At 40.2% G+C, this 14,034-nt stretch overlaps 1 protein-coding gene across 1 annotated transcript in view; it reads right to left on the reverse strand.

Annotated features, from left to right (window-relative positions):
* LOC128776566 (uncharacterized) overlaps positions 1-14,034 on the reverse strand; it is a 153,024-nt gene that overhangs the window by 65,240 nt on the left and 73,750 nt on the right. The window contains 3 exon segments of the mRNA XM_053901303.1: positions 8,626-8,719; positions 9,044-9,114; positions 9,384-9,503. Coding sequence (XP_053757278.1) covers positions 8,626-8,719; positions 9,044-9,114; positions 9,384-9,503 — 285 coding nt within the window.

Here is a 14,034-nt window from a genome sequence, read left to right on the forward strand (position 1 = left end):
TGCATAAATATTTACAATTGTTAGATCTTCCTATTGGATTGTACCCTTTATTATGATATATTAGCATTCTTTGGCTCTTGCTTCAGTCTTTGTTTTTGGTTATTTATTTTGAGTGAGAGTTGGGGAGGGATATAGAAAGGGGAGAGATAATTTCAAGCAGCCTCCATGCTCTGTCAGCCTGGAGCCCAACATGGGGCTCAAAGCCACCAGTCATAAGATCATGACCTGAGCCAAGACCTAGTCGGTCGCTCAAATGACTGAGGCACCCAGGTGCCCCACAGTCTTTGTTTTAAAGACTCTTTTGTCTAAAAAAGTATCGCTATTTTTTCTTTTAACGTGATAAATTTTTCTCCATCCCCTCGCTTTCATTTTTTTTAATAGAATTTATTGTCAACTTGGCTAACATACAGTGTGTATAGTGTGCTCTTGGCTTGGGAGTAGATTCCCGTGGTTCATCACTTATAGACAACACCCAGGGCTCATCCCAACAAGAGCCCTCCTCAATGCCCACCACCCACTTTCCCTTCTTACCCACCGCCCCCCTCAACCCTCTATTTGTTCTCTGCATTCAAGAGTCTCCTATGGTTTCCCCCTCTCCTACTCTGTTTGTAACTATTTTTCCCCTTCCCTTCCCCCACGGTCTTCTGTTAAGTTTCTCAAGTTCCACATAGGAAAAAAAACATATGATATCTGTCTTTCTGTGACTTATTTCACGTAGCAAAATACCTTCTAGTTCTATCCATATTGCAAGAGACAGCACGATTTCACTCTTTCTCCTTGCCAGGTAGTATTTCAGTGTATATATAAACCACATCTCTTTGTCCATTTATCATTTGGTGGGCATTTAGGCTCTTTCCACAATTTGGCTATTGTTGAAAGCACTGCTATAGACATTGGAGTACATGTCCCCCTATGAATCAGCACTCCTGTATCCTTTGCATAAATTCCCTGTAGTGCTATTGAGGGATCGTAGGGTAGTTCGATTTTCAATCGTTTTTGCAGAACCTACGCACTGTTTTCCAGAGCGGCTGCACCAGTTTGCATTACCACCAACAGTGCAAGCATCCCCTCACTTTCAATCTGCAGGTGCCTTTATGTCTAAACTGAGGTTTTTATAGGCAGCATACAGATGGGTCTTGTTTTTTAATCCATCCTGTCACCCTAGGTCTTTTGGTTGGAGAGTTTATTCCATTTATATCCAAAGTAATTATTGACAGGTATGTATTTATTGTCATTTTACTACTTGTTTTGTGGTTGTTTCTGGAGATTTTCTCAAATCCTTTATTGTTTTTCTCCCTTTGATGTCTTTCTAATTTGCTTTAATGATATATTTGGATATGATAAGCATTAATTTGTATATCACCTCTTCTGCGTGTAGCAGTCTATATTAAGTTGATGGTCACTTAAGTTAGAGCTCATTTTTTTTTTCTCCTCTCCATGTTTTCATAAGGTATTATATTGTATAAAATTTTGGGGCATTCCTTGACGATTTTTTTTACAGAAATATACAATTTTACTGCTTTTACATTTCCTGCCTTTATACTGTCACTTTTGATCTCTCCTTTCCACTCAGAGTCCCTGATAATATTTCTTACAGGCTGATTTAGTGGTCACAAACTCCTTCCATTTTTGTTTGAGAAATTCTTTATCTCTCCTTTTATGAATGATAGCCTTACTGGATAGGGTATATTTGGCTGCAGATTTTTCTCATTCAGCACTTTGAATATATCATGCCATTTCCTTCTGCCTTGCAAAGTTTCTGTTGAAAAATCTCCCGCTATCCTTGTGGGTTTTCCCTTGGAAGTGAATGACTTGTTTTGCTGCTTTTAAGATTTGTAGCAGTGGGGCGCTTGCGTGGCTCAGTCGGTGAAGCATGACTTGATCTTAGCTCAAGTCATGACCTCGCAGTTCGTGGGTTTAAGCCCTCCAGTGGGCTCTGCACTGACAGCACAGAGAGTGCTTGGGATTCGCTCTCTCTCTCTCTCTCTCTCTGCCCCTCACCTGCTTGTGTCTGCGTTCTATCACAGAAAAAAAAACACTAAAAAAAAAAGATGTTACCAATATATTTTGCAAATTTAATTACATGTCTTGGGTGTTGATGCTGATGGAAGTTCTCTGTTCCTCCTGGATCTGGATGTCTGTTTTCTTCTCCACATTAGGGAATTTTTCAGTTATTGTGTCTTCAAATCAATTATCTGTCCCCTTCTCTCTGTCTTCTTCTGGGACTCCTATCATGATTGTTTTTACATTTGATGGAGTCACCGAGTGCCTTAAGTCTATTCTTGCATTGGATAATTCTTCTTTGTCTTCTTCAGCTTCACTGCTTTCCATTACTTTGTCTTCTAGGTCATTAATTTGTTCCTCTGCTTCTTCCAGCTTGCTGTTCATTTTTACTTCACTCTTCATCTCTGATTCTTGAACTCTTTTATGTCTGTGGTAAGTGTCTCTCGGATGTCTTTCATTCTTTCCTCAAGTCCAGTGAATATCCTTATGATCATGGTTTTAAATTCTCTATTAGGCGTGTTATTTACATCTGTCCCATTTAGGTCTCTGGCCATGGCCTTATCCTGTCCTTTCATTTGGGATAAATGCCTCTGTCTTTTCATTTTGTCTAAGTATCTGCAGCTTCTGTGTGTTAGAGAAGCCAGTTACGTCACCTGCTCCCGAAAGTAATGGACTTAGGAAAAAGACGTCATGTAATGCCCAAGGTCTAGCACTTCAGGGAGTGTCACCAGTGTGTGCTGCATGTCTTCTGCTGTTGTGTTCTGGCTATGCTATCCTTCAGGCCAGTCGTCTGCAGAGGCTCTCCTTGCCTGGGCTGGTGAGTGGTCCCTGGCCTGAATATAGCAAGTTTTAACTAGGTGTGCTCTGGTCTGCTTAGGAAATGAGACCTGTCACCACCTCTACTGGAACTGAGGCCAAGGGAAACTCTCTGGTTGGGAGATGTGGTGTGGGCAGGCATTTGTTTGTCTTGGTCTTCTGGGGGAGGGGTCTGCTGTGCTGGAACTCAAGCAAGAGTGACTGAGAAAGGTAGTTCCACCAGAGTACAAGGGGGTGGTGTTTGGTGTAAGCAAGTTAGGTAGCCAGTGTTAGCAATGCACTGCTTCCTGCAGGTAGCTTTATGTTTGTGGTGAGGGGCAGGAGAAGGAGATGGTGCCAGCCAGCAGTTTTGTTCCTACAGACAGGTCTCTCTGAACTTTGCCTCTGAGGGATGTGCTCTGAGAAGAGCAAATAATCTCCCCAATGTGTGCCCCAGGCACTCTTCAGACCACTGTACCCATGCTATATGCTCCCACGTTGTTTGCCTGCCCTCTGTCCAAGAGCAGTGCAGTACCTCAGGGCACTAAACCAGCTAAACCGGATGCCCTTTAAAACTCCAGACCTTAAGCAGTACTGGTTGCAAGAACTCACGAAATGCAGCCCCTCTTGTTTTCCAAGCCAGTGGCTATGGGGAAATGTTCTCTTTGTGCGTTCCCCTGTACGTTCCTCTCTCTCACCCTTACCCACAACCTCGACTCCCTCCCCTCTGCAGCAGCCAGGATCTGTTTCTCTTCTAGATGACATTTCTGCATCAAGGACCTTTTTTGATGTGGCCTCTTCTCTCCCTTTTGTTGTGGAGTTTGTTCTGTCAGTCTTCAGGTTGATTTCTGGGGTATTTAGGGTGAGCTGATTGTTATCTAGTTGTATTCGTGGGATGAAGCAAGCCTAGAGTCCTCCTACTCCTCTGCCATCTTCCTGTCTTTAAGATCTTTTTCTAAAATTCCCTTCAATTCCAACAACTCTTACAAGTAGGAAGGAATGCCTCTTTAGAATGTCCTCTCAAGTTAAGGTAGGAGCACAGAGACATACGATTTGAAGCACAATAGTTGAAAAACTAGAAAGGGTCAATTTGATAACCAAAATTTGGTCTTTGATCTGATTTCAATTAAAGGAAATAGGCAGCTTTGAGTATTTTTTAATCCATTGAATGCTCAATCTTCACTCTCCTTTCCTCAGTGAGGAAATAAAGAGACTGTTATGGAATCATTTTTCATCTTTTCAGTAGCAAAACAAATGTACTGTCTGTTAACACTACTTAAATTAACTGCACATTCTCCTTTACTTACTCCAACCTTGTTTGTGTGGGGAGGTAAGACCATTTCATCTTTGTGTTGTCCCACAATGCTTCTCCATATCACACAAGTTGGCTTCAAAAGTTTGTTGTCATTCAAATTACCAATCTACTATTTGTCTCTGATAAATCAACTTAATACTACTTCACTTTGTACAGCTATAGTATTTGAATGATCTAATGTCTATTCCATTATTTACACACTGAACTATAACTTATGGCTATGCCTATCTTTCTATTTAAGTGCAAGAAGGGGAAACAGGCTACTGTGTTTTCCAAGAATGTAGGATCTGTGCCAAGAACAGGAATAACACAAGTGTTAATTTGCAAGATAACTAGGAAGAAGTTTTCATAAAATTTGATATGGTACTGGCATAAGGACAGACATATAGATCAATGTATTAACATTGAGAATATAAAAATAAACTCTCACATTATAGTGAACTGATTTTCCACAAGGGTGGCAGACAAATGGAATAAGAATAGTCTTTGTAGCAAATGGTACTGGGACAAATGGATATCCACATGCAAAGTAATAAAATCAGACCTCTACCCCATTGCATATATACAAAACTAACTTAAAATCTAAGAGCTGAAATGATAAAACTCTTAGGAAAAAGCTTAGGTCTATATGTTTATGACTGGATTTGGCAATGATTTCTTAGACATGACACCAAAAGAGAAAAGCAGATTAAGAATACTTCATCAAAATTAAAAATACTATGCTTCAAGTATCACCATCAAGAAAGTGAAAAGGCAAGTGACTAGGAGAAAATACCTGAAAATCCCATATCTGTTAAGGGATTTGTATGTAGGATGTTTAAATAAGTCTTCCAATAACGAAAAGACAATCCAATATAGAAAAGGGCAAAAAATGGATTAGTTCTTTAAAGGCGATACAGAAATGGATAATAGTCACGTTAAAAGGGGGATGTTCGGGGTACCTGGGTGGCTCAGTCAGTTAAGCTTCTGACTTGGGCTCAGGTCACGATCTCACGGTTTGTGGGTTCGAGCCCCGCAATGGGCTTTGTGCTGACAGCTGAGAGAGCCTGGAGCCTGTTTCAGATTCTGTGTCTCCCTCTCTCTGCCCCTCCCCTGCTCACACTGTCTCTCTCAAAAATAAAAGAGACACGTTCAACATCATTAGTTCTAAGAAAATGCAAACCAAAAACCACAAGATGCCATTTCATACCCACTAGAATTGCTATCATAAAAGCAACAGATAATGACAAACATTGGCAAGAATCAGGAAAATGGGAACTCTCAAAAACTACGGATGAAAATGTAAAGCTGCCACTTTGGAAACAGTCTGGCAGTTCCTCAAATGTTTAAACTAGAAAAACAATTCTTCCAAACTTATTTGAGAGAGAGTGCACAAGTGGGGTAGAGGGACAGAGGAGAGTGGGGAGAGAATCCCAAGCAGGTTCCATGCTCAGAGCAGAGCCCAATGTAGGGCTTGATTCCTCAACCCTGAGATCATGACCTGAACTGAAATCAAGAGCTGGACACTCAACCGGCTGAGCCACCCAGGTGCCTGCCCCTCCTCAAAAGGTTGAAAAAAAACAAAACAAAAAAAAACAAAATAGGTTTATTTAACAGAGTTACCATATGAACCAGCAACTGTATTTTTAGGTATACACCCAAGAGAAATCAAAACGTGTTCACATAAAAAGTTGTTCATTACACAAAAAATAACCTCAAAATGTGTGAAAGACCTCAATGGAAGACAGGAAGCCACACAATCCTCGAGGAGAAAGCAGGCAAAACCCTCTTTGATCTTGCCTGCAACAGCTTCCTATTCAAAAGGTCTCCGGAGGCAAGGGAAACAAAGACAAAAATGTACTAGGGGGACCTCATCAAAATAAAAAAGTTTCTGCACAGCGAAGGAAACAATCAAAAAACTAAAAGGAAACCGACAGAACGGGAGAAGGTATTTGCAAATGACATATCAGATAAAGGGTTAGTATCCAAAATCTACAAAGAACTTCTCAAACTGAACACCCAGAACACAAGTCATCCAGTGAAGTAATGGGCAAAAGACATGAATAGACACTGCTCCAAAGAAGACATCCAGATGGCCATACAAATCAAAACCACACTGAGATACCACCTTGCGCCTGTCAGAAAAGCTTACATTAACAACTCAGGCAACAACAGATGTTGGTGAGGATGCAGAGAAGAGGATCTCTTTTCCACTGATGGTGGCAATGCAAGCTGGTGCAGCCACTCTGGAAAACAGTATGGAGTTTCCTCAAAAAACTAAAAATACACCTACCCTACAACCCAGCAATTGCACTACTAGGCATTTATGCAAAGGATACATGTGTGCTCTTTCAAAGGGACACATGCACTGCCATGTTTATAGCAGCATTCTCAACAATAGCCACAGTATGCAAAGAGCCCAACTGTCCACCAATGGATGAACGGAAAAGAAGATGTGGTATGTGGCGCCTGGGTGGCTCAGTCGGTTAAGCGGCTGACTTCGGCTCACGTCATGATCTCACGGTCCGTGAGTTCGAGCCTCGCTTCGAGCTGTGTGCTGACAGCTCAGAGCCTGGACCTGTTTCAGATTCTGTGTCTCCCTCTCTCTGACCCTCCCCTGTTCACGATCTGTCTCCCCTGTCTCAAAAATGAGTAAAACGTTAACAAAAATTAAAAAAAGAAGATGTGGTATGTATATATTCCATGGAGTATTACTCGGCAATCAAAAAGAATGAAATCTTGCCATTTGCAACTACGTGGATGGAACTGGAGCATATTATGCTAAGTGAAATTAGTCGGAGAAAGACAAAAATCATATGACTTCCCTCGTATGAGGACTTTAAGAGACAAAACAGATGAACAAAAGGGAAAAGAAACAAAAATAATATAAAAACAGGGAGGAGGACAAACACAAGAGACTCATAAATATGGAGAACAAACAAGATTGCTGGAGGGGTTGTGGGAGGGGGGATGTGCTAAATGGGTAAGGGGCATTAAGGAATCTACTCCTGAAATCATTGCTTCACTAAATGCTAACTAATTTGGATGCAAATTTAAAAAAAAATAAAAACTATAAAACAAAAAGAGGAACCACGCCAGGCTCACCAAAATATTTCTCAACCCAGGAAGCCTCTGGTTGGGGAATCAGGAGATAAGGACCTTCTAGAGAAGTCAGAGCTATGGACTGAGTTGCCCGAATGCAATCTTAAGTTTTTGATTCACAGAGAAGACCTTAAAGTGGCAGCTAATTTCATACCATGACCCTAATTCCTTTCTATAGAGATGTACAGAAACTCCCTCGTTATTCTTTAATAAGCTTCATCAGCTTCGCATATGCTTACAAATTTTAGTTTTTGAGACCTTCATGATTTCTTTAGGGCACAGTAGCAGGACAAGGCCTAGCACTCTCATTCATAGAAGACTGATCAACAGAGTGTCATATTACTCGCCTGAAAAGTTCCCTATTACAATGTGACTCATTTGTAAGACGTCTAGAAAAGAAAATGATTTTCAATGACTCTTCAGCCACAAAAAGGACCAGTCAACAGAATGTTCTAATTCCCCTGACGGGTATAGCTATCTAATGAAACTTGCATGTATATTATACAGCTTTTGTGACTGACAGAAAAGAGTTGGTCACTGTATCTATCTCCTTGCTCCCGCTTAGGATTTACAATGAGCATCCTCCAAAGGAGGGTGAGAGTGGGGGACATTAATTGTTCTGCTTGGAAAACAGTTGGGGTTTCACTACATATCAATAAATTAGAATCCTGAATGGCACATTAGTCTTTTCTGAGATTGAATTGTGAAATCTCTGAAAGGCTGATGAACTCAAGTGAGTGGAAAAAGAAAATGGGTTTCTGAACTTGCAATGGTAGGAGCACTATGTTACTAGGTAAGGCCCTGACAGAGCAGACATTTCTACTTTTTCACTGGCATTTCTTGTCATTTACAAAATCCAACAAAGAGAAAAGTCCATTCCTTTGAGAAGGACGTTTGCATAAAGACCTGCTAGTCATTCTTGACGAAGACAGTATATTGCAAACTTGTAATTACAAATTACAATTCATCATGAAAATAACCCGTTCTCAAACTCTCACTGAAGGGTTGAGACTACAAGAGAAAGACAGAATTCAAGATGACATGGTCACTCAAAGTATGCGGAAGTTTGAAACACGTTGAAAAATATTAGCAGGGACTCACACATCTGTATGCCAACGTTCACAGCAGCATTATTAACAGTAGCCAAAACGTGGACAAAACAAAACGTTCACTGGGATATAGATAAAATGTTGCTTTTTTTAGACTCTCACAATGTTTTTATGAAAATCTCACTATAAACACCATTACTTTATGAGTTCAATCAACTTCATCTATATTGAAGAATTACAACATTGTAGCAAGTAGGAATAATATCAACCAAACCTTTGGAGCAGTGAGATTTTCCATAGGATCCAAAACATACTTATGTACTACTACTAGTGAAATAAGGATTCCTTTTCAGTAGGACAGACATTAAGAACCCGACTTACTAAACTTGTCTTTATCACGTTGCTCTCAAGATCTTGAATTTGGGCCGCTTGATGTTTGCTGGTTGCTTCTTCCGTGGCATTTTTAACCTGTAGCCTAAAAGGCAGATCTTAAGATAATTATTCTCGCACATAAATTTAAAACAACATCATATAGTTTCTGAACAAATGAAGGTCTTACAGAAATTCTTTAAATTTTATTAAGAGGAAGATTTGGGAATGTTCCCTTTCATTTTTTTTGTGGATAAGGTGCAAAAGTGAGACATAATATGCCACAATTTTGCATTTCAAAATAGCCCAAAGCTGGACTTTGTATCCAGCTTAACAATGATATACTGGCATAAATAATACATTTCCCATACTACACTGTTTATCTTCTTTATAAATAAAAAAGTCATTTTCTGTGAGGCTTAAATTATACTTTTGCACATGATCTTTCATCTCCTCAGTATATCTTACGGCCTCTGCATGTCGTTCCTGTTCTTCCTGCAACTAAAATAAAGAAAAAAATCATTTTAACCACTGAAAATATAGTAAAACACCATCGCCTGTTAATTTTTTTTGACCTGAGAGAGAGACAGTGAGAGAATATGCAGAAGTGGGGAAGAGAGACAGAGGGAGAGACAGAGAAAATGGTAAGCAGGCTGCAAGCTCAGGGCAAAGCCTGATGTGGGCCTCGGCCTCATGACCGGTCTCATGATGTGGGATTTGGGATCATGACCTGAGTGGAAATTAAGAGTCAGGACCTCAAGCAACTATACCGCCCAAGCGCCGATGTAAGTAAAATCTTTTTGGAGCCAGCCTCTCTCTCCTCTACATGCTGACTGACGGCTACTTTGAGGCCATAACAAGAGTTCAGCTTCTGCAACAGAGACTATGGCCTACAAAGACGAAATGTTTCAACACTCTTACAGGATAGTTTACCAGCCTTACTCTCCTACAAAAACATAAAATTGTTAATGTTTTTAAATTATATATGATCAGATAAACCTTCAAATGTATCTATTGGTCAAATGGGGAAATATAGGAATTTACCTTATGGTAAACATTTCTAGTTTCATATTCCAAGCACCACATCAACTATGATTTTACATATTCACATAGGTGAATGCCGTTGCTATTCTCATGATTACAAAACTGAACAAGCTGTTTTCAGTGACAACAAAATGATGAAATTTTTAGAAGCAATATCCTAGTAGGGGCCAGAATGCCTGGTCTGAATTCCCAGTTCTGCTGGTTATGAGCTGTAAGACCTTGAGCACACTACCTAAAACTTCCGTGTCTCAGTCTCTGCATCTGTAAAATGAAGGTAATAACAGCACCTACTGGGGTACCTGAGTGGCTCAGTCGGGTCAGCGTCTGGCTCTTGATTTCGGCTCAGGACATGATCTCAGGGTCATGTGATTGAGCCCCACATCGAGCTCTGCATGGACAGCGAGGAGCCTGCTTGGGATTCGCTCTCTCTCTCTCCGTCTCTCTCCCTCTCTCTCTCTCTCTCCCCCTTTTTCTCTCTCTCCCTACATGCCCTTCCCCACAATCTCTCTGTCTCTCTCTCTCTCTTTCTCAAAACAAAGGACCTTAAAAAAGTGATCTCTAAATAAATAATAGTATCTACCCCACTGGGAGGTTGGGAAGATTAAATTAGGAAATAAGGAATCAAAAAGTTAGAAGGGTATGTGGAACATAGTCAGCTCTAAGTGTCTGCATGTAGCATGGTTACTGTTGCTATAGTTAGCATTCCAGTACAATGTGATAGTTTAGGCAGGTGGCCTGTCAATACAAGTTTTCCCCTATACAAATTATACTGAAGTTATTCTTCATTCCACCGCAAGTGGTAGCAAATGGGGAGCATGAGGCCCAGAATCTCCTCAGTACTTCAAAAACTTTGCCAATGCCACTAGCCAACAGTACTTTTTCCCACTTATAATCATTTTAACATACTTCCTCTCTTTACCACGCAGTGGACAATGTTCACAGACTACGGTACAAATAGCACCTCCTTTACTGAGTAGTAGATCCTTTACATGACCATCAGAGGCAAGGGAAAGCCACTGACATGGAAATAATCGAGTCTTGTGAAACTAAAGTTCCTCAATCGTTTCATGTCCATACTGTTTACGTTAGGCTGCTTTAGCATGTACTCTGATGAAGAGATTAAGGCTTTGTGGTAAAAGCATATCAGAAAAGCTGTCCCCAGATATTTGCAGTTGGTAAAGTGCTATAAATCTGTAAATCCCAGTTTGGGGGCGCCTGGGTGACTCGGTTAAAAGCGGCCAACTTCGGCTCAGGTCATGATCTCGCGGTCCGTGAGTTTGAGCCCTGCGTCGGGCCTCTGTACTGACAGCTCAGAGCCTGGAGCCTGTTTCAGATTGTGTGTCTCCCTCTCTCTGACCCTCCCCTGTTCATGCTCTGTCTCTCTCTGTCTCTAAAGTAAATAAACGTTAAAAAAATTTCTTTTTTTAAATCCCAGTTCTGGCTGTGTAAAGAAGACAAATTTAGCGTGCTTTTTCATAGTGAGAGGGAAACAAGAACTAAACACTTGAACATTTCTCCTCTATTTGATTAAGTGCTTTCATTAATTGTTTTACTTATATAAGTGTGTGTGTATAGAGATATACACACATTTTTTTAACGTTTAATTTTTGATACAGAGCACGAGTCTGAGTGGCGCAGAACGTGAGGAACACAACAGATCCAAAGCAGGCTCTGTTGACAGCAGAAAGCCCGATGCAGGGCTCCATCTCAAGAACATGGAGATCATGACCTGAGCCAAAGGCAGACTCTGATAGGACTGGAGCCAGCCAGGTAACCCTCAATTTAGTATTTCATTTCTTAGCATATATTTAGAGTGAAAGCTTTGTTATACCAATGTTTCCAAGAAGAATTTATTGATACGGTATAAAGCACTTAATTTTATCAGAAAAGCTGTTAAGTTAAAATATTTTCAATTTATACAAGGATAAGTACCACACGTATCAATTATTACTATCCCTTAAATTTATACTTAGGAAGACGAAATTACCTGTCATGAAAAAAAATTAATAATGACAAATAAAGGACTGAATTTTTCTTCACAGGCTAGATGACAAGTGTCAAGAGAGTTAAAGCTAATGGGAGTTAGAACCGTCAGAGAAAGTTCACTGGAAAGGAGACTGTGAGCCAAGTCTGAATAACATAGGTTTACTCAAGAGGAACAGAAACTAAAAAGACAGTAAGGACAGCATGACGAATGGCTGAGAGATGGTGAAATCAACCCAAATAACTCAGAGCATAAAATCTGATGGCAGAGACATTAAAAACGGAGGTCCACACAAGGACTACGTGATTGTTCATAAGCAGCAGTATTAATAGGAAAGAAGTGGACACAACCTAAATGTCCATCAACTGATGAATGAACAAGGGCTTTAGCCCACAAGGGAGTACTGTTTGACAATAAAAATAAATGAAGCACTGATATAAGCTGTAACCAACACAGAAGAACCCAGAACACATTAAGTGAAGCTAGCTAGTCCCAAGGGACCACACATTGTGTGACTCCATTTATATGAAATATTCACAAGAGGCAACGCCATTGAGAGACTAAGTAGTAGACTGGTGGTTGCCTGAGGCGGGGGGGCAACGGGGAAGGGTTTCCTTTCAGGGTGAGGAAAACATTCTACTTGATGGCAGTGATGGTTGCACGAGTGTACACAGAGACAGTGAACTGTGCATGGCGAATGGGTGACTTTCATGGTATGTGTATTGTACCTCAAAAAACCTTTAAAAAAAACCCAATGGCAGGATACAGAGACTGTTCTTAATTCTCGCCTTTTGGGCGTCCATACTACACATGATCTGAATATTTCCGTGCTTTGACAATATGTCTTAAAGGCAAAGAAAATGAAGGAAATGCCGAAGTTCAAGTGGATTGTTAAGTGATATTTCTGTACAAGTCATCCTGAAATCAATACGCATTCTTCCCAAAAGGGAAGATGAGAACTAAGACAATTATCTGAAACATTCCATTAAACATTATCTTCTGATTTGATCCAGCTCGCCTCATCATGGTAATAGAGATATCATTAAAAAGATTGTTTAGTAGGGGCAAAAGTCCCTTGGGCACCCGGGTGGCTACTTCAGTTAAGTGTCCAATTCTTGCTTTCAGCTCAGGTCATGATCTCACTGTTCATGAGACTGAACTTCACATTGGCTCTACACTGACAGCATGGAGCCTGCTTGGCATTCTCTCTCTCTCCTCTCTCTGCCCCTCCCCTGTTAACATGCACGCACACACTCTCCCTCACTCTTTCTCTCTCAAAATAAATAAACTGTCACAAAAATTTTAAAGAAAGAACGAAAAAAGTCTCTCAATTTCTGTGAGGAAGGATACAAAAGCCTCAACTTTCCTAAGAGTAAGTATTATAAGAAAACAATGTATAACACCAATAGGAGAAGAAGAGGCAGAAGTTTACGAAATAATTGCAATGTAAAGATACTAAAATCATAATAAATTAATTATAATGAAAATACCAAAGAAAGCGGTCCATGGAAATTGGTATCCTAAAACACTTTATATCATTTAACGAGCTATAAGTTAGCTGTTGACAGGTTACATTCACTACATACCAGACTTCTGATTTGACCTAATTTCTTCTTGAGATCCCGTGTTTCATCTTCTAGAAGAATTTATGATGTAACTTCTGGGGAAGCCTCTGACATAGACTGTTTCTTCAGAGTATCAGCCAGTTCTTGTTGAAGTTGTCTCACAACTACCTAATAAGACATTTCTGTTACAGATTTTCTAAACCATCTTATTATTAAATTATGTTAATAGACAACTCTCACATACGTACTTTGAGAAATATCAACACATACATCAATTCACCGTCTTTTTGTAACACATACACAATTTTGTTCACTGAATTCAAAGACACAAAAGATGTTTTCTCCCTGCCTAGTTCTGATTTTTTATGGTGTCTCTTTCCAGTCTTAACATGACAATTTCATCCTGCAACATGTGGTTTTTATGCAACAGACCTTGTGTTTTCTCATGATTATCAGAAAGCTAAGTAAAACCAAGCACATTTTCAGATAGCACTCAATAAAATGGCAGTATCATGATTTTCTTTGAAATGAAAGTATCATCTATGTTTCAACAATGAAAAGGTTGCAGGGGGTGCCAGGGTGGTTCAATTGGTTAAGTGTCTGACTCTTGATTTTGGCTCAGGGAATGATCTGACATTCTGTGTGTTCAAGCCCCACATCAGGCTCTGTGCTGACAGTCAGGAGCCTGCTCAGAATTCTCGCTCTCCCTCTCCCTGCCCCTCCCCTGCTTGTATTCTCTCTCTCTAATGAATAAAGAAACATAAAAAGAAAGGAAGGAAAGAAGGAAGGAAGGAAGGAAGGAAGGAAGGAAGGAAGGAAGATTACAGT

This window comes from Panthera pardus, unplaced genomic scaffold (genome assembly GCF_024362965.1).
Source record: "Panthera pardus isolate Hobbes unplaced genomic scaffold, ASM2436296v1 HiC_scaffold_1, whole genome shotgun sequence".
NCBI lineage: Eukaryota > Metazoa > Chordata > Mammalia > Carnivora > Felidae > Panthera > Panthera pardus.